This window comes from Gossypium hirsutum, chromosome D03, assembly GCF_007990345.1.
Source record: "Gossypium hirsutum isolate 1008001.06 chromosome D03, Gossypium_hirsutum_v2.1, whole genome shotgun sequence".
NCBI classification, from domain to species: Eukaryota; Viridiplantae; Streptophyta; class Magnoliopsida; order Malvales; family Malvaceae; genus Gossypium; species Gossypium hirsutum.
The window spans coordinates 39,291,991-39,311,603 of NC_053439.1; the positions used below are offsets into that span (position 1 = coordinate 39,291,991).

General features: G+C 35.0%; 3 protein-coding genes across 5 annotated transcripts; 1 reads left to right on the forward strand and 2 right to left on the reverse strand.

The window, feature by feature from the left end:
• The first annotated feature begins 2,480 nt into the window (after positions 1-2,480).
• On the forward strand, positions 2,481-5,438 carry LOC107949911 (protein MAIN-LIKE 2-like). The gene is made up of 2 exons (XM_016884673.1): positions 2,481-2,601; positions 4,828-5,438. The coding sequence occupies exons 1-2, from the start codon at positions 2,481-2,483 to the stop codon at positions 5,436-5,438; spliced, it is 732 nt and encodes a 243-aa protein (XP_016740162.1).
• Positions 5,439-8,973: 3,535 nt separating this feature from the next.
• Positions 8,974-11,840, reverse strand: LOC107949772 (COBRA-like protein 4). The gene is made up of 6 exons (XM_016884525.2): positions 11,580-11,840; positions 11,415-11,494; positions 10,247-10,703; positions 10,021-10,168; positions 9,645-9,925; positions 8,974-9,566 (listed from the first exon to the last, which is right to left on the reverse strand). Exons 1-6 carry the CDS (start codon positions 11,647-11,649, stop codon positions 9,274-9,276), a joined length of 1,329 nt encoding a protein of 442 aa, XP_016740014.2. The 5' UTR covers positions 11,650-11,840; the 3' UTR covers positions 8,974-9,273.
• A 1,204-nt stretch (positions 11,841-13,044) lies between these two features.
• Positions 13,045-18,589, reverse strand: LOC107949771 (squamosa promoter-binding-like protein 6). 3 transcript variants are annotated; one of them, XM_016884524.2, is made up of 5 exons: positions 18,206-18,589; positions 16,985-17,905; positions 16,346-16,482; positions 13,478-14,265; positions 13,045-13,339 (listed from the first exon to the last, which is right to left on the reverse strand). In XM_016884524.2, exons 2-4 carry the CDS (start codon positions 17,647-17,649, stop codon positions 13,490-13,492), a joined length of 1,578 nt encoding a protein of 525 aa, XP_016740013.1. In that variant the 5' UTR covers positions 17,650-17,905; positions 18,206-18,589; the 3' UTR covers positions 13,045-13,339; positions 13,478-13,489.
• Positions 18,590-19,613: the final 1,024 nt, after the last annotated feature.

A 19,613-nucleotide genomic window follows, 5' to 3' on the forward strand; every position in this document is an offset into this window, starting at 1 on the left:
GCTCAGGCTGCGATATCTGGGGCACTTAGTCTTCTTACTATTTATATTGAACTTATTGTCCCTAGAATACCTTATTCTTTTCTATTCTTGAAATACTTTATTCTTTTCAAGAAACTTGTTCTCAATTAATTCTTTTCTATATATACATACTTCTCGATAATTTATTAACTTTGAGCTATCTTATTCATATCCAATGTTATAATCTTTTGCAAGCATGTTGCATTAGAATAGTGATTAATGGACTAATAAAATTTTCACAATGGAAGTTTTGCATATTACTCTAGAAGTTTCTAAATAATACAGTAATTTGAAACATGACTATTGTTTAGAATATACCAAGCTTAAATGATGAAATTTCTAAGAAGGAAAAGTCTAAGTTGAGACTATCCCTTCAGATGTCCCTTCAGATTTTGTTGTCAGAAGTATTGATTGAACAAAATGACAAGATGTCATGTTGGTGATAAAGCTTCAATCACTAAGCAATAAAAAAGGGGTTTCCTTGGATAAGCGAATCATTCATTTGTGTATAGGCATCTGGTTTGACACCTTGAGAATGGTGTAAAGGGTCAAAAAGTTTCACATCCTTGAATTACAATAGGAGAAGATTGAGGAAGACCAGGTTTTTCTACCCTTGGGTTACAGGGGGAGAAAAATAGTACAAATTTTATGTCCCAGTGGATTGAACTTTGAAGTTTATAGTGGGGCAATCTGATTAAGTTGTGTTTTGGATGCTGATCGAGCAGGAAGGTGTTATAGCACGTCAGTGATAAGACCTTAATAAACTTCGAGCAATGACAACATAGAAGATAAAAAAAGGATCATTCTAAAAAAATGACAAAAAAAAAGAGAAAAAAATGACATTTTGCATTCATGCAAACATATTCATACATGCCTAGTTAGAAGCATCTGATTCACTTTGATCATGGCATCTCAATCATTAGGTATAATTAGGTTCATACAGGTCTTATTCCCTAGAGAATAGACCATTGAAGATTGTAGATCCTGTCTCCCTAAGCAGTAGCGGAGCAGATCGAAGACGACGAATCTTACCTTCCCAAAATAGTGAAGAAGCAGATTTAAGTCATTAGTCTTATCTCCCTGAGCAGCAGTGGAGTAGGTTGAAGATTGCAGATCTTGTCTCCCTAAGTAGTAGCGGAGCAGATCAAAGACGGCGAATCTTATCTTCCCAAGATAGTGGAGAAGCAGATTTAAGCCATTAGTCCTATCTCTCTGAGCAGCAGTGGAGTAGGTTGAAGATTGCAGATCCTGTCTCCCTAAGCAGTAACGGAGCAGATCGAAGACGACGAATCTTATCTTCCCAAGATAGTGGAGAAGCAAATTTAAGCCATTGGTCCTATCTCCCTGAGCAGCAGTGGAGTAGGTTGAAGAATGTAGATACTGTCTCCCTAAGCAGTAGTGGAGCAGATCATGGATCTTATCTTCTCAAGGTAGTAGGAAAGCAAATTTAAGCCTCTCCTATTTCTCTGAGCAGTAGTGGAGTAGGTTGAAGATTGTAGATCCTGTCTCCCTAAGCAGTAGCGGAGCAGGTCGAGGACGGCAAATCTTATCTTCCTAAGATAGTAGTGAAGCAGATTTAAGCCACCGGTCCTATCTCCCTGAGCAGCAGTGGAGTAGGTTGAATAATGTAGATACTGTCTCCCTAAGCAGTAGTGGAGCAGATCATGGATCTTATCTTCCCAAGTGGAGTGGATCGAAGCACCAATTCCTATACCTCTGAAGATGCGGTAGGATGGGATGAGGCTACTTAAAGAAGAGGAGCACAAAGGTCCAAGTACGACCGGCCAAAATTGGTCATTTTTAAAGTCTTTGCTCCGTTCCCGTTACACGACAAAGGAGCAAAGAGGGGCAGCTGTAATAGGCCAATTTTGGCCCAATCCAAAATAAACCAAATAAAGCCCAAATAATAAATAAAAACCCAATTACCTTAGCCCAATACAAACCCAATACATAACAACAAACCCTAGCCCACAAAAAAATAAAAACAAAAAAGAAAGAAACCCAAAAGTAGAAAAATCAGCAGCCGCCGCTCCGTTTCCAGCTGCCGCATGACTCAGACCCAGCCTCCGCGCGCGTCGTTTTCTCCGTACAAGCCGCCACGTTCACCTGCAAAGTAGACTAGGAGAGTCCAAAAAAAATACAAACAGTGTAAAAAAATAGAAAAAATAAGGAATTTTTGGGCTATATAAACACCCAAATCTATGTATTTTTTTTGGACTTAGGAATGAATCAAAAAGAAATCAAGAAAAATCAGTTCAAATATCGATCTTTTTCAAAGGTAGTCTTTTATTTTTTTTCCCCGACTTATTTATTTATTCACTTATTTTTTATTTTTTTTGGATTTTTTTAAAAAAAGAACCGAAAGTAAAAGGGTAAAAATCATACCTTTTCTGCAAGAGAGGTACCGATTTCGATGAAAATTGACGTTCCATGGGCTCGGGGACGGAAAAATTAAAAAAATGATGACTTTTCGTTTTCCGACCACCGCAGACGGCGGCGCCGTTACCGGCGACCGACGGCCGCCACAGTGGCCCAGCACCGGAGCTTTGGCCGGAAGGAGAGAAAAGGGGAGAGAGTTGAGAGGTTTTTTTGAAGTTTTTTTTAAAAAAATGGGGATCTAAATGAATTTCAAAGCAAAATTTTGGGCTTTATAGAAGGACCAAAACGGCGCCGTTTTGGTGGGATTCAGAATGCTCAAAACGATGCCGTTTCAAGCTTGCCCATATGTAACCCGACCCGTTCAAAGGGGGATCCTCGTGTTTCTTGTTAATGGGCTATTTACTCCTTTAGTCCTTCCCCATTTTCATTTTGTTCCAATTTAGTTTATTTTACACTCTTTTCTTTATTTTAAAATTGGGCTGCAAGTTTTTTTTGAATTGCGATGTAGTCTCCAACACGCCAATCCTCTGAGGAAATGACACGTGTTTAGAGGTTGAATTTATTGCTCATCTGGCCCTCGCTTCTTCGCGCGTTTTATAATTTAGTCCTATTTCGATTTTAACCTTTTAATTTATTACAAAATACGCTCCAAATTTCATTATTATTTCAATGTAGTCCTTTGACCAATTTATTTTATTTGTCTTTATTAGTATTATTATTATATCAGCTATTTATTTTATATTTAAGCTTTAATATTTCCTCTATTTATCTATTTATTTTTTTACTTCTATAATCCATAACATTTTTACATAGGCATGATTCTTTTTATTATTACATCCTATATTGTCATTAATGTTATTATTATTATTATATTTTTATGACGATTTATTCAACCTTTTTGCATGCATAATTTTATTCTATTTATATCACCGTCATATATTATTGTTTTATCTTACAATATATTATTTTTTTTAAATCCAGTATAATGCATATATTTTGATGTGTTTATTTTGCAGTGTATGTTTTTTTCATGTTATATATATATTTTTATGTTTTAAGGATTTTTATGAAAGTTTTTATATAATATTGTTTTATATATACATGTACAAATTATATTAAAATATTTTTATTCTTTAGATATATTACTGATTTGTTTAAACTACTGAAATTGTTTTATACATGAGTTTTCAAAATATTCGGCGTTCGAAATTCTTGAGGAGATTGTGCCCTAACTTACTGGGCTTCAGTTTTTTCGTTGAATTTAAATAGCCGAATATCTTTTTTTTTTCAATAAATTTGTAAACATTTCAAGATTTAAATTTACTCTCGAGACTTCAAAGGGTTGTGTCCTAACTCACTGGATGTGACATTTTGTTGTCTCGAGACGAGTTTTTTTAAAACAAAAGCAAATTATTCATTCGACCTTAAGACATTAAATAAGTAATTTGGTACCAATTTTGGGCGTTACGAGGGTGCTAATCCTTCCTCGTACGTAACTGACTCCCGAACCCGTTTTTTCCTAAAACTCGTAGACCAAAGTCGTTTTGAGGTGATCCAATCACACCTCAATAAAGGATTGGTGGCGACTCCAATTTTCATTTTTAAGTCGAAACTAATTTTTTTTTGTTTTCGAAAAGCGGTTTCGACATATGTAAAAATAACTTTTCCAGAAAATATTTTTAGGAAATCTGCCAAACAACAGAAAATATTTTACACAGATTCAATCAAACACCAGAAAATATTTTTCAATAAATCATTTTACAAAAAAGTAAAAAATTTTCCAGAAATCATTTTACGGAAAATATTTTACTGGCAATCAAACGGACCCAAAGTTTATAAAAAAATTAAAAATCATTTCATTAAAAGTTTAATCATAACTGACTCTTTTAATCATATAGTTGCTGTTAACTCATTTAATTTTTATATAATGTAATTTTTATATAATATAATTTTATTTGATTTTTTATTTATTTAATAGTTTTTATTGATTTATTAAAATGTTGATTAAATTTGTTGTTATATAATTTTATAGGTTGTTTGAACATAAACTACTCGGGTATGTATCTATTTCTATTTTTATTTTTTTAATTTGTATGTTTTTAAGATAGTTTATATTATTTTTAATTATATTATTATTGTAATCTGACATAAATGTTTTTATTGTAGGTAAATTATGAGAAATTATTAGATATTTATTTACCATGTTTTGTTTTTGAAATTTGAAATGTTTTATTGTATTTTTTGAAACAAATTAAATAAATTCATTTTTTTAATTTCAGATTTGCAGCAAATGGGTTCTTTGATTAATAATAATAATCACATATTAAGTACTATTAATGAGATGGTAATAAAATTTTTATTTGATACTCATGTTATTTGTTGAATTAAATTATATTGTATTAACTATTTTACTAATTTAATAATGTCAAGGTCCGTACTGCGTATTGAGGGGCCGTGTTAATAGTGTAGGGTTTCTGCCAGATGAACGCCTAATACCATACTTAGAGTTAGCCGAGTTCAGATCAGCGGCATTGATCCAAACTTTTGATCTGCGATACGACTTGATTTTCGCTTTAGTCGAGCGATGGCGTCCGGAGACCCATACATTTCATTTGCAGTGCGAAGAGTGTACCGTCACTCTAGAGGATGTTGCATTACAGCTAGGGCTTCCCATTGACAGGAATACGGTCACGGGTGTAAGTTCAATCTCTAGGTCGGCTACCCTTTGCTATGAATTACTTGGACGCTCACCAAGTGAGGGGAAATTTACCAGTTTGAGATTTTCATGGCTAAAGGCTAATTTTGAGCATTTGCCGAGTACTGCCAATGAATGGGAGGTGATGCAGGCCGTTCGAGCTTACATTATGCACCTTATAGGGGGTGTACTCATACCGGATGCAAACGGCGGTAAGGTCCACTTGATGTACTTACCCCTATTATCCAATTTGCATAACACCCGTTCATACAGTTGGGGTTCCGCAGTTTTAGCCATACTGTATTGCGAACTTTGTCGAACGACAGTTGGGGGTCTGCAGTTTTAGCCATGTTGTATCGCGAACTTTGTTGGACGACAGTTGGGGGTCCACAGTTTTAGCCATGCAGTTTTAGCACGGGGAACTCGTTTTCCTATACACGCAACGTGCGTTCGATGGTGTACACTTCATCAATAAATAGTTCTACATTGAGCCCAACTTTAGCACAAGCTGCCACGACATGTGCACATGGATAATGAAGTGTTTGAAACCTCGTGCAGTCGCACCGTCTGTTTCGGAGATCAACTCCGTAGGACCTAGGTGGTATACCAGGTCGACGACCGATGGTCTCTGTAACTCGAAACGTTTCATTACGTCTTGAATATACTTCTACTGTTATCAACCTCACCATCTGACGGTTTGCAACCATTGCATCCCTAACATCTTCGACAAAGACGTGTCCCGCCTCCACCTGGTTGACTTGTTGCTGACTCATTCTTGGCATCAAGGTAGCCAACTTGTAGAATGTAGCCGAGAAGACAGATGAAATCGAAATATTTCGTGTTTTTAATAACAAAAACGTTGATCCCCTCCACCAAGTTTGTGGTCATTTGACCATAACGAAAGCCCTGGTCAAAATTTTGAGCCCATTACCACGACTCTATGGTACCCAACTACTGTCGGAAAGATGTGTTGGTTTGACCCACCATGTCACTCTCAAGTTGAGACATTCTTTGGCAAAAAATGTGTGGCTCTAGCTCGTGCGCTGCATATGTATTAAGAAAATATAAGTTACAGTATTGTTATAAAACATTAAAACTTATATTGAAAAGATAAGGTAATTTTTTACCCATTCTCACAATTTGTCTCTTCCAGTCTACATTCTTATAATCTCACTAGAAGTTAGCCGCGATGTACTGGATGCAGTAAACGGATCTCTATGGTACAGCGGAACGCCTAATGGCTACAATTAATCCTTTCCCTCTATCGGAGATGATGCAAATATTATGTTGCTAATAACATACCTCCGCAGGTTGGTAAGGAAGAACTCCCACGATTTCATGTTCTCCTTATCGACGATGAAAAATGCTATCGGGAGCACGTTCCTGTTGCTGTCTTGAGCAACCGCAAGAAGTAGGATCTGTGTGTATTTTCCATAAAGCCAGGATCTGTGTATATTTTCCATAAAGCCAGGTTCCATCTACTTGCACAAACGATTTGCAGTTAGGAAATGCGCGCACACATGGATCAAACGTCTAGAACATCCAATGAAAAATTCTTTTTCTCGATTGTAGTTGGTCATCCGGCCCGTAATAAGGTTGTGTCTGTAACTCAATGATAGTCCCCAACACGTGTTCCTTCATAGCGGCTATCCATCCCTGTAACTCATTGTAAGATGCATCAAAATCTCCGTACAATTGCTCTATTGCCATCTGTTTAGCTATCCATGCCTTCCTGTATGATACTTGATACTGGAATCGTGCTTGTATTTTGGAAATCAGTACCGAAACTTTAATGGTCGGCATGTCTTTCACCATTGGCATGATGCACGTACAGATAGTTTTGGAGTCAATTTTTTGATGATCTTCTATCATACGTGTTGAAGTGCATGTGTGAGGCCCAACAAATTTTCGTATCTCCCACATCTGCGACTTCTGGATAAATGCAAATCGTATCCGCCAATTGCAGCCTTCTGCCGACCTCCAACACTCTCCAATATATAATGTTGGTTTAGACACGACGATTTTGTAGTCTACTAATATATTCATGCTATACTGCTTAATAACAAATATGCATTCTTCCTTACTTTCGAATCTCTGGTCCACGAACAACTCCTCTGGATCAGAATATACGGCCATCCGGTGAGCAGGGTGAATTTCAGGGTACTCCGAAAACTCAGCTACCCGCGCCGCATCGGGGTCTATCCGAGACATGTGTGCCTCAGGATTATTGTGTATCATAATACCACGAATCTGGTTTCCGACTGAAGATGCGTTAACATTTCCATCCTCATTCACGCCTTCGTCGTCAATATCACCCGGGACCTCATCCACATCAGGATCACTCTCACTATCAACTTCGTGATCAACAGGATCATTACTATAGTATACATCATCACCAACCACATCAGTCTCGGGTGCAACATTAAGATCAATATTGATCCCGTGTATAGTTGATTGACTATCAACATATGATACCGGAACCACCATACACGGCTCTTGAACTCCATCTTCTTCACCTAATGGTGTGGGATCTTCAGTTGCCTCCATACCAGCTAACTCAGCAAATAATTGAATCGGTGTATTTTGGTTGCTTTGAGTCCGACAATAACGAACGACCATTGTCTTCACGTCTTCATCGTCTACAAGTTCCATTTCGGTAAATTTTATTGGATCCGTTGAAACTGAAAACTTGTAAAAAAGTTTTGATATCTTTCTCCCACAACGTCTATAAATTTTTTCACTAATTTTTTCCTTCATATCATCAAACGAGATATTTCTATTAAATCTCATTGCTACTTGTTTGCGACATTCAAATATACATCCCACGGTTGTTGTCAAAATTTCTCTATCGAAATAAACGCATACAAAAAACTGATTCTCCATATTCAATACTAGATCTATTAAAAAAATTTTAAAATTCTTAAAATAGTTTCGAAATGAAAAAAAAATTACATAAAATTTTTAATGCAAAATTTTTCATTCAAAAGCTAACAAAATTAATAACCTAACAAAATAACTTTCAAACAATAAAATTACTAACAAGACTCTACATTCTATTTAAAAAGAAATAAACCAAAATACCTTATCCTTCTTCTTGCTTTCCTTTCTTTTTTTCTTCTCCCTATCTTCCTATTTCCGTTCTGCTAAATTTTGTGTATGTTCCTCTGTTAAAATTTATGTCTGTGCTCATTTGATTTTCGGGGGTATATATAGGGAAAAAAATAAGCAGCAGCTAGTCGCGCCTGTCAGATAGGCTACACCATTGGCGCCTCCGAGATAGGCGCAACTAGTCGCGCCTCGTATCTATACCCGGGTCATATACTGATCCGGGAAAAAATTAATAATATTTTATTAAAAAAAATTAATATAAAAAAATTATTGGCGCCTATAGGTGCCATTAAAAAAAATATACCATTTCGATAATTAATCTATCTGACAACCTATTTCAGTATTTAATTTTTTTAATTTATTCGGTAAAAAACCCGAAATATAACACTTAAAAGTTTTTTAAATAAGAATTTATCTGTAAAAAATTCTATGCAAACTCGAGCAAAAAAAAAAAAATTTGCATAGGATAGGCTCATCGTATTTCATTTCTTGTACCTAAAGTAGCAAAATTAAATTGTAATTCAAAAGAAAAAGTTAAAATACAATTTTATTGTTGTATTAATCCATAACTTTAAAGAGACCAAATCCCAGTTTTACTATTTTCAGGCTAAAGCTTCTCTCTGCCTATTTGAGAAAGAAAATTATTTTTCTTAAGGATTTGTCCTGATTGGGACTTTGTATAAATAATTTAAAATTCAAGCAGGCTAGATTATAATTATTATTTTAATAAAAAATTAAATTAAATTTAGTTATCAATATATCAATATCAATGTAAAAAAAAAAAATTCACTATATTTTATTATTTTTAAATAAAACATATTTACGGATCAACCTATAATTTGGACCAGCTTAACTAAAAATCCAGACTGAAACCCGGCCCGAGCCACTAATGATAAGACCTTGGAAAAACCCAGATTCATTATTGGCTTTCTCTGCAAAATCATTCATGTCACACTTTTTTTCATCTACCCCCTACTGCTTCAACTTCATCCACATGGCTGCCTGTCAATGGCTTACTTTCTTAAAGGTTTGGTTTCTTTCATCTTTTCCCTGCTTTCATTCACTCAGTCACTTCAAATCATCCCCAAAAGATTAGCGAAAACCAAAAGCAAAAAGGAAGCCATTGTCGATACTGAAATCAGCTTTGAATTTGCAGAGTTTGGTAGATAAGGATATTCCTCTGGACCTGGCATGGCGCATTCATCGCCATTGAAGTATATTTTCCTAGGGAAAGCCCAACCTTGCTTGAACGTAAATGTACTCATGTCTTTCCTAAGAATCAATTCTGATTGGACGTTTCCATCAGCTCCGGCTTCCTTTAATACGTCATTGTAGAACTTCAAGCCATAGAACATACCAGTGTCATCTGCATGTTCAAAGTTAGTCCATGGTTAGCCCACTTGTCGACTGCCTAGGGAAATTCAAATCAAAGACAAGGACTTACTTGTGTATTTGTAAGGAAGGAGGGGTTTATATTCGAAACTGAAAACTTGGGTGATGTTGTCGAGGTTAGGATGTTGAGCCACAAGTGTCCACTGCGTGTAGTTCATGGCGTAGTTGAAATTAGTGACCGTCATCTTCACTCGCCAATACTCCTTGTAATTCAGCTTCACATGCCAATGCACTCGGATGGGGCACATATGGTTGGTACACCTTATCATCGCATTCGAATTTCTACTCCTTGTTCTGTTCTTGCCAACTACACTTTCTATCTCTGCATCACCCCTGCAATTTGTAGACTAATGTCATTAGGGATGATGATATATAGTGAAATCCCATAGTTAAAAACATTTTCGTGTGGGATCAGAAAGAAGGTTTACGAGATGCAATTATTGTTGTTTTGACAGCCACAAGAACATGATGGACAAGGTGTGATTGTGGAGTTGTAAAATGAAGACATCGAGACACAACAACTCGGATATCGTGATGCCAGAATCTGATTATACGTGCATGTCACATTCCATGTCACTGCAGCACAAATTACAACACATAACTTATGTCGGGTGTAAGTATATCTGTTTTAAGTGCAAATTATCAAAAACTTACTCAATGCTTGAGTTTTTCGTCGACCATCAGGGGTGAGGAAAACAGTGGACGGCACCTTTTTAGCTCCGCTGCATGTGTAACCCAGACCAGGACCAAGCAAAGTGAAGTTCAACGGCAGGTTCACTGTTTTATTGGAAGTCCCGGCACGGCCAACACTCACCTGAAAGGACGAAACCGCGGTGGAGGAGTCTTGGCCCCATGACGACACGACGCCACCTTTGCAACAATTGGCTATCTGTTGGTTGTATGGGACGCCGGGGAGCAAGTCCACAACTGTGGGGTTTTTCTTACAGCAGTGTGGGACGTTTCCTTTGAACTTTGAACAATCTCCTTGTTCAGTGGCTTGGGCTCCCACCATTGACCAGATCACTTCTTTCTTAGCCCAAACCCAGCCTAGGGTCCAGCCAGGGCTCATTATGTGCCGATACATTTGGAAGTTGGTCATTGTTACAACTGCCTGCATACCAGATATGATATATAAGCTTGCATTTCTATTTCTTCAACTATCCCACACTCAAAAGTTATATTTACTATAAAAATGAATATTGAAAATTTTAGTATGGGATCTTATATCCAAACCAAATTTGAGTAACATAAGTGAAAAGCATTGTTTATGGTATAAAGAAAGTTTGGAACCTACCTTTTAAAAATGATTACATGAACAGTCTAATTTAAGTTTGAGTTTAATAAAAGAAACTTTATAATTACTAAATCGAAGTAATATTTGCATATGGGTATTAGGATATTGACCTGGATCGAAGCTAGAAGTTCGGTATTGTGGGGTTAAAATAAAATTTTAAAAGTTTGGAGTCAAAGGATGAAATTGATTAAAAAAAGTTAAATTGAATATTCTATAATTAGACTGGATTAAAATTGTTATTACTCTGGATTAAGCCCCTGCCAACCCTTAGCTTGGCTCTTATTTTAGGTAACTTTCAATTATAAGAAACAACTTGAAAAAGTTTTAATATATTAGTGATGGATACATATCAACATTTAACATTTGATCCATATAAATGGAAATCATTGTTTTTGGTATAAAGGAAGTCGTAATTTTGACCAAATTTATTAAAAATTTATCTTTTAAGGTGACTACGTGAACCAATTAATTAATCTTGAGTTTAATGAAAAAATATGAGTATAATAAGTGAAATGAAGTTATACTTACAACGTAACCATCCGGAGTCCAGGACATAACGTCCCATTTAATTGTTATATTTCCGTTAGGATCTAACGGATCATATGCTCCTACAACAAAAGTAGAAAAGGGAAAGGAAATTATTAGCAAGAAAACTTAATTAACTAAAACACGAATATGATTGTAGCAACTGACCTGCTTGAGAAATGATTATAGCAAAGAAAGCAACCATTGGCAGGGGGTAGGCAAATTTGTAGAACATCATTGTGCAATATCAAGAGGTAGTACGCCTTCTGTCTGTAAACAATGATACTCCTATGGGTTTATATCTATTCCCCCAACAAACAAGAATTGTTTATGACAGCCTCAACTACTGGTTTTGTTGTATATATGTGTGAGTATGACTTGGAACTTTTTTCAGACATATTCTGAGCACAATCTTCTAACTGCCGATATTCGTCAAATACAGAAACATCTTAAACTCGATTTAATCACCTACCAAACAAATGATTTCCATTTAAAATTAATTAAATTAATTAAATTGGTGGGTGTGTGAGAGCTTGCAGTTATTGAAGTCAACTCACCTAGTGATAATGACTACTCAACTGTTTCACAATTAATAATATAATAACGATAGATTGTAAAAGGGATAGGGAAATGGCAACAACAAAATTTTTAGTTTTGAATATGCAACATATGTGATAGTTTAAATGGAATAAGTGAGTTATTCAGACAAGGATTTTCCAACTTCCCATTTTGTTTTGTGTTTTAATATGGATGTTAGATGAAAGCTTTGCTTATGCTACCTCTGTTTAAAAAAAAAAGAAGTAAAATCAGCTTTGAGATTTTATGCTAACATGACCTGCCAAGTTTCCCAGTATAATTAATTATGGCATAAAACAACAAATTGTTACTACGAGTTTAGTGAGTAATTGATGTACATGACGCAGCGGGAACTTCCTAGCTTTGGGGTAATTTACCCAATTTATCCATTAACCATACACCAACTTTTTCTCTAACCATCACCATTACTTATTAAATTATGGGTAAATTTTTGTTTTTATAACTTAGTTAAAAAAGTTACAATTTGATTATTGAGCTATTCAAAAAATTTGTATTTAAGTCATTGGGATATTAAAATCAATGTTATCCCATTACCTGCACCGATTAAAAGCTTTCTGACATTTTCTCTTCTATATTTCACATTTTTTTTTATGAAATAGCTTTAAACATCATAAATCTGTGAATCAAAATTCAAATGAATTTATTCTCTGAAAATAGTTGTTAGATCACTTAGATCTAAAATATATTCTCTTACTCATCGATGGATATTGATCTACCATACTGGCCATCGAATAATCGCTTGGAGCTCACTGGTGATTAAAAAAAGAAAAATTCAACAACTCAATTGACTTAAATAAAAACTTTGAATAATTTAATAACTTAAATGAAAACTTTCAAATAGTTCAAAGATTAAATTGTAACTTTTTTAATTAACTAACCAAAATTAAACTTACCCATAGTTTAATGACTAATAGTGTAATTTACCCTAAAATTTAAGCAGTTTAGTAAGATTTATATCACAAGCTCATATAAAACTTGTTTGATAATTTTGCTTTAGTTATGCATCTAAATAGCGAGTGTCGAATATTAAACTTGATTTGATGAACGTTGCAAACAGAAATGTTGATAATTTTGTTCATCAAAACATTTTTAATTCGAGAAATGTTGATAATTTTGTTCATCAAAACATTTTTAATTCGAGAAGCATAATCAAACAATTTTTTTTTTCGATTACAAAATAACTTGTAAAAGTCTAGGTGAAACTTAACCGAGGGGTGGGGTGGGGAATCCTGTTAGCAGCTGCTGAACTTTCTCATCATGCTTCCATCTATGTTACTCCGACTATTCGGACATCTCGAGAACTGTGCAGCTTTCAGCAACATTGAACTTGTCTTCCATTGCAAGTCCAATCATTTAGTTCCAGGCCAGCAAATTCAGAGAATGGAAGAATGTTAGATAAACAAAACACTTGGTTCAAATGTCAAAGATATATGATCATAATGTCATTCAACTCGAGCATCTTTACTTACCTTAATCTGTACTTAAACGATTCGTAGGCAGGTCTCATTTTCATTGTCTTCTTGCATAGATTGTCTTTGATGTTCCACTCGCTGAAGCTGCGATGAAAGCTGAAGCAAGTTGATCGTCGGTCCATCTTTGCATGATAGTCCATCAGTGATATTGAAGTTGGCAGCTTCACTACTATCAGATATCAGTATAGCACTCATGTTACTGCCTTCGGTTGAATTGATCCCTGATGAAGAGATCATATTCGACACTCTGTCGAGCTTTTCCGAGACTTGAGTCATGTGATGGTTATGGTAGCCTGGAATAACCAGGGAACGGGCCATGGGAATTCCTGATGAGTGGCTTGAAGAGCTGTGTGATTGAGATGACAGAAGAGAGAGAGCACAAACAGAATCCGAAATCCCAGATAATCCCTGAATGCTCAATGCTGCATCGAAAACATTGATGTCTTCACTTGCTGACGAGGAGGTGCCTTGGAACAAAGGCCGTGATCCGGAATAAGTCCCATCAAAACCATGAGGACATCGTGCATTGTTCTCACCTAAAATGCCTCCAGTGACTGCACTAGGTCCATTATGGAAATAGGGAAAATGTTTCTCAAAATGCCCCCCGTTCTTGACAGGTATGGCAGAAAGAGGGCTAAAATCCGTCCCATCTTCAACTTTTATCCGTTTGCCCCATTCGTTTGTTACATATTTCTCAGGATGCAAAAGGCCACTAGTTCGAACATTTTGGCAAATAAAGGATGTATTTGTCAGCATAGTCCCTTGAAATCTGCCACCAGCGAAGCCTGCGCAATGTTGGGAGCATTTACAAGATGTAAAACATAAAAGTCACGGATATTTATGAATATTACTAAAGTAAACTTAGTTGCTTTTTTTAAACTTTTGGCGCCTCTGACTTCTTGTCTTACCTGCAAGGCAACCATAACTTTTGATTTTTCATTTTTCGTGTTCACCTATGTCTAACACATATTTGGACATGATTGTGGTGATATAACCCTCCAAATACATGGAAAATTTTAGAAAAGTTGAACATATAGGTGTAGGACACATGCAAATTTGACACTCACAGCGATGTAGGGAGGGTGGTAGGCTGAGGTCCCGCCTCCCATCTTCTTCATGTTTTCTTCAATTTTTGTTTTTTATAATTTAGTATTTTTATACTTTAGAAAAGGTAAAAAAAAAAAATATTTTGACCCCCCCAAAAATTATAATTATAATTATAATTTGATTTCTTTTCTTTTTATCTCAACCAGCCCAATTTAAAATTCTTGACTTCGTTCCAAGACACTCTAACCTGAGTCCGAGTATCATAGACTACATGAATACTGCTTAGTGTTTTAAAGTGATATGTCTAGCTAATATGGCTAATCTCTAAACTACCAGTAAAAGTAAACTCTAGAACCATAAATTCTGACAAGCTATGAAAGGTAATGTCAAGCAATCTCAGACCATTAAAACTGTCAAATGTCAATACATGTTAATCATCATATGGCTTGTACAAAAGGAATCAGTGAAACAGAATTAGAATGAAGCTTATAAAGCTAAAGCACAACTTCTTTGCATCTTTATGCACCTCTGTATTATCATGAAACAGAAGGTCAACGCAGCTACCATGTCATCACATATATCATCCTCCTACTAACTGACTATGTATTCGGACTAGGACGTGGGTATCAGAGACATGTATGTGTTTAATAGGAATATGTTCTATATTTTTCTAAGACTTTATTTGGAGGGTCCTTGGACGGCCATATCTCCAAAAATGTGTCAGACACAGATGACAGACAAGGGTACTTCAAGTAAAATGAAGAGTCGGAACAACATAGGCTGTGGAAATGTGCCAATCTAGTTGCAAATTATTCAAGCTAACATTTGAGTCTGCGCATGCATGATTGAACTCAAGCTTGACCCTGAGCTTGAGTTTGAATGGATTCACATTGCAAGATCTGAGCTGAACTTAAGCTTTGAAAATCTTTCAAAGTGATCTTAATCCTCAGGTGATTAGCTTGTTCAGACTCGAAACAAACATGAATCTCAAAGGTTCCTAGCAGTTGTCCATCCTCCTAGTTTAAAGTTTGGAATAAAAGAAAAAGTTACCGAGAACTGGGTGAAAATGTATGGTGTCTCCTTAATAATTCAATGAAAAACCACTCAGATATTGAGCATACATCTCTCAAAAGGCACTAAGAGGCAACATCTCAAGATACTATGGCATGGACTCACAACCTGAATTGAGAAACCTTAAGCAATGGTCCCTTGTAGATGAGTTAAGCATACACCCAAGTTGAATATAATTTACTGATAATGCTGGAATGAAGCTCTGAAGGCTCACATATGCCTTCTAAATCCAGTAAGCATGCAAATTTGCAGGTTGATATAGGGGTTTGAGACAAGAAATGGATGTTCATACATATCAGTTTATATGGAAAGTGAAGGCTTCATTTCACTTTAACTTTTCCTTGCATGGAAATACAGGAAATGAATATTTGAAGATATACACACATCAATAAAAGAGGAATCCAATTTAGAGAATGTTAATGCGATCATAAATGGTAATGTCAACAAACTCAATGTTTACTATACAAAGAAGTCAAAACATTTAAATATTTCAAGTGTTTTTGAACTGAAGTATGAATCAAGAAATAAAAGCAATTGATGTTTTATATTTAGGAAACAAGATAAGCAAATCATTGTATTTTTGGAAAAGCTTTCTACCAATTCAAGTAATCTATTGCCATTTAGCTTAGCAAACAAAACTTATATTTTCATGTTAATATTCTGCCAAGGAAGTAAAAAAATTGCAGGTCAAATATCGACACGTTATTATATGAATGACTGAAATCAGGTATGATATGGGTTTATTACCATTATATGGCTGAAGTAACCTTCCGGTTCTCCCGTATCGAATACCAACTTGAGGCTTTCTCCGCCGCTCATTGTGGCCAGCTAGGCGTTTACGGCAACTGCGCTTTCCATCATCAAATTCAGCCAGCAAATGAAACCTGGATGGTGAAACACACTAAGACATATTATAGCAGGAATGAGGCTCAAGTATGGTAATTGAGCCAAGTTCTACGATGACAAAAATGACTTTCACCCATTTATTGACACTCAAAATCAGGCAACCTTTCAAAATGGTAGATTTTATCTTTTCCCTGAAAAACAACAGGACCTGATAATTAAGATGAATCAACAATGTAAATAGGTTTATGCCAGCAATCCATCCGCAGAGTTTACAGCCTCGAAAGTGAAAAGGTTCATTATACAACCCTCAAAAACAAGATTTGCAACATGAAACGAAAAACCTGGAAAACAATCCAATCTTAGTTAACTATATGAAAGATGGAACAAGACAACCGGAACACTTCCAAGGTCCCAAATAAACTTTTCTATTACTGAGAAAACACAGGAAAAGCTGAAAAGGGATAAAAAGAAAACTGTGAACATTACCATAATTTACACAAATATAAAGACTGCAAAAGGGCTTCTACAAGCAAAACTGACCTGCTGCATTGTTGACAAAACCTTTGTTCAATTCCATTAACAATAACTTTTTCAGTTTTTGAGTGAGCCTCGCAAACTTTGTGCCTCTTGTGGTAATCTTTTGAGGAAGTGAGATCCTTATTACACCCATAAACTTGGCAATATGCAGTATGAGAATTTGCTCCGGCCGCTCGAACTCTCTTTGGGGGTGTAGATGACTCACATGATGATAAAATGGGGGCTCCTATAGATAAACTAGAACTTTGGCCATCTATATAATCAGGAAATCTTCCCAGCTTCAAATCTATCAGCAAAGAATCCCGACTATTCGAGTCTACAACAGAACTTGAAAGCATAGAACTAGACTCATCGTCCACGGATAAGGTATTCAGGGTAGCCAATATTGGATTTTCAGTTCTAGCCTCACTAACTTTGCTACTTAAAACATCCCCAATTGAACCATTAGTTAACTGTTTCCCTATCAATTCTCCATACCCCAACTCTCCAAAACCATGGCTTTCAATTGTTTGTTGTCCAGAGACTATCATATTGTTACTAAAACTATATGGACCTTTGAACTCCAAATTCATAAAGGCATTTCTGTTTCTTACAAAAGAATCAGAAGCTGAATTTGCTGCATCAGATTCAGATCCATTCTCCCCAGAAACATAACTCCAGGACTCCATTACATGCAATGGAATCACCAAATACAAATAAAACAAAGTTCAATTCAAGGAAAAATTAAACACAAAACGACCTATCTTCCTTAATCCTTTTCACTATAACATGCAGATCTCCAAAAATTCACCTGAGTCTCAAAAGTAACTCTTTAGGGGCCCCTTAAACCTTATCCAGATTAAGACAAGCAAAGAAACCCAACAAATTCTCTTCTTTGAAGCACCGAATTTATGGGAAGTTCAAGTCTTTTCACAGCCAAAAGCACTTCACGAACAAACAAAAAAACCAGTGCAGAAAATCAAAAACCCAAAACAATAAACAGCTCTAGCAAACTTGATAACCGAACATGGATTCAATCAAGTAAAAAGCTGAGAGAACAAAAGAAGTAATGCTAAATGTAAGAGTTAAAAAAAAAGTCACAGTTAATGAAAATAACTTAAAAAAACAACACTTGAAGAAGAAAAAGCTCAATGATTAAGAGTAAAAAGTTTCTCAATGATTACAAGAGAGAAAGGAGAAAAAAGGGAAAGGAAGAAAAAGAGAGATAAAGAAGTGTGTACTTACCAGAAAAGAGTGAAGCAATGGTACAATAAAATGGTTTGACATGGAGAGAGAGACACACACACACAACACAATAAACTCAGTGAAAACGATATGCTGATGTCCCATACTCCATGGAAGAAGCGACAGAGAGAGCTTTGGGTGTTGTTATTTTCAGAGACCACAAAATATCATGTTTTTTTTTTCTTTGAAAAAACTACTCTCAAAGCTTTCCAAATTTTTTCCGGTATAAAAAAAAAATTTCCAAATTTCAACAATTTGTATAACATGCGTTGGAAATGGTTTTTTTCCCGGAAAATATAAAAAATATTTTCCGAAATAATATGATCTGGGGTTGAATTTGATACATTTATCGTGTTTGAAACAAACAAAACATATGAAATATATCAGCAATCGACATACCAATTTGAAATATTAGCCGCCATCCAGTCCATAAGTACTCATTCACCTTATAAATAGAACATTTACAATCAATGTCATTTACATTTTATTATATTTTTAAAAACATTTATAATTTAAATTATTTTTTACCAAATAACTAATGGCTAGTTTTCGACACATTGTAATATTAGTTTTCTTTCTTTTAAGCAAAACTACCTTGAAACAAATTTAATAACTCTTGTAGCAAATAGATTTTTTTTTCAAACTATTAACTCCTTGTTATCAATTGCTGTTTTTCTTTCTGCCCACAACTTTCATTTTTTTCACTTTGAAGTAATTTATTCTCAAAAAATTGGGGTTTTTAAAACCCTAGAAGGTTTGAGATTTTTTATCTTTAGTCATGTTGGAGTAGAGATTCTCTATTGCTTAGGAAGCCTAAATCAGTAACTGCCTACCTAAGAAGCAGGGAATCTCTACTACACTTGCATCAACATGGCTTCTTTTATGTTTGGACAATATTACCTTTCAAGTAGAATCTGCAGCTTCGTATGATGTTGATTTCCTTGTTCTATGTTCATTCTAATTTCAGGTGCAACGATTGTAAAAGTTTGTGTCAGTGTGTTTACTACTAAAAGCTTTTGGTTATTTTTGTGAATTATTTAACATCTTTTTTGTGTTTTTGCTCTTCTTTTGCAGGGTTTAGCAATCTCTCAATCACATGTTAAAGTTTATTCTATAAGACTCAGTTTTTTAAAATAAAATTAATATATATGTTTATTTATTAAAGTAAATATTTTTATTTTTTATATATCTTAAAAGGTACCAATAAAATTAAACATTTATACATATATAATATTTTTAAAGAAAAATAATTTTTAATATTTTAAACTTTATATAATTTAAAAAAATCATCTACAATGAATTAGGACATATTGTTGTCTAGATTCGCATTGAGTTTGGATAACCATATGTCCATATTCATTATGAGCTTTAACTTTTAAATGGTTTTTTATTAACTTTTAATTTTTTA

Excerpts from the sequence above, each read along its gene's own strand:
- LOC107949911 (XM_016884673.1), top strand. The coding sequence starts at position 2,481 with ATGACTTTTCGTTTTCCGACCACCGCAGACGGCGGCGCCGTTACCGGC. Across the intron at positions 2,602-4,827 it reads AAAGGGGAGAGAGTTGAGAG|GTCCGTACTGCGTATTGAGG; the intron begins GTTTTTTTGAAG and ends AATAATGTCAAG.
- LOC107949772 (XM_016884525.2), bottom strand. The coding sequence starts at position 11,649 with ATGATGTTCTACAAATTTGCCTACCCCCTGCCAATGGTTGCTTTCTTT. Across the intron at positions 10,704-11,414 it reads GGACTCCGGATGGTTACGTT|GCAGTTGTAACAATGACCAA; the intron begins GTAAGTATAACT and ends TCTGGTATGCAG. Across the intron at positions 9,926-10,020 it reads AACAACAATAATTGCATCTC|GGGTGATGCAGAGATAGAAA; the intron begins GTAAACCTTCTT and ends TACAAATTGCAG.
- LOC107949771 (XM_016884524.2), bottom strand. The coding sequence starts at position 17,649 with ATGGAGTCCTGGAGTTATGTTTCTGGGGAGAATGGATCTGAATCTGAT. Across the intron at positions 16,483-16,984 it reads TTTTGTCAACAATGCAGCAG|GTTTCATTTGCTGGCTGAAT; the intron begins GTCAGTTTTGCT and ends TTCACCATCCAG. Across the intron at positions 14,266-16,345 it reads GTTACTTCAGCCATATAATG|GCTTCGCTGGTGGCAGATTT; the intron begins GTAATAAACCCA and ends AACATTGCGCAG.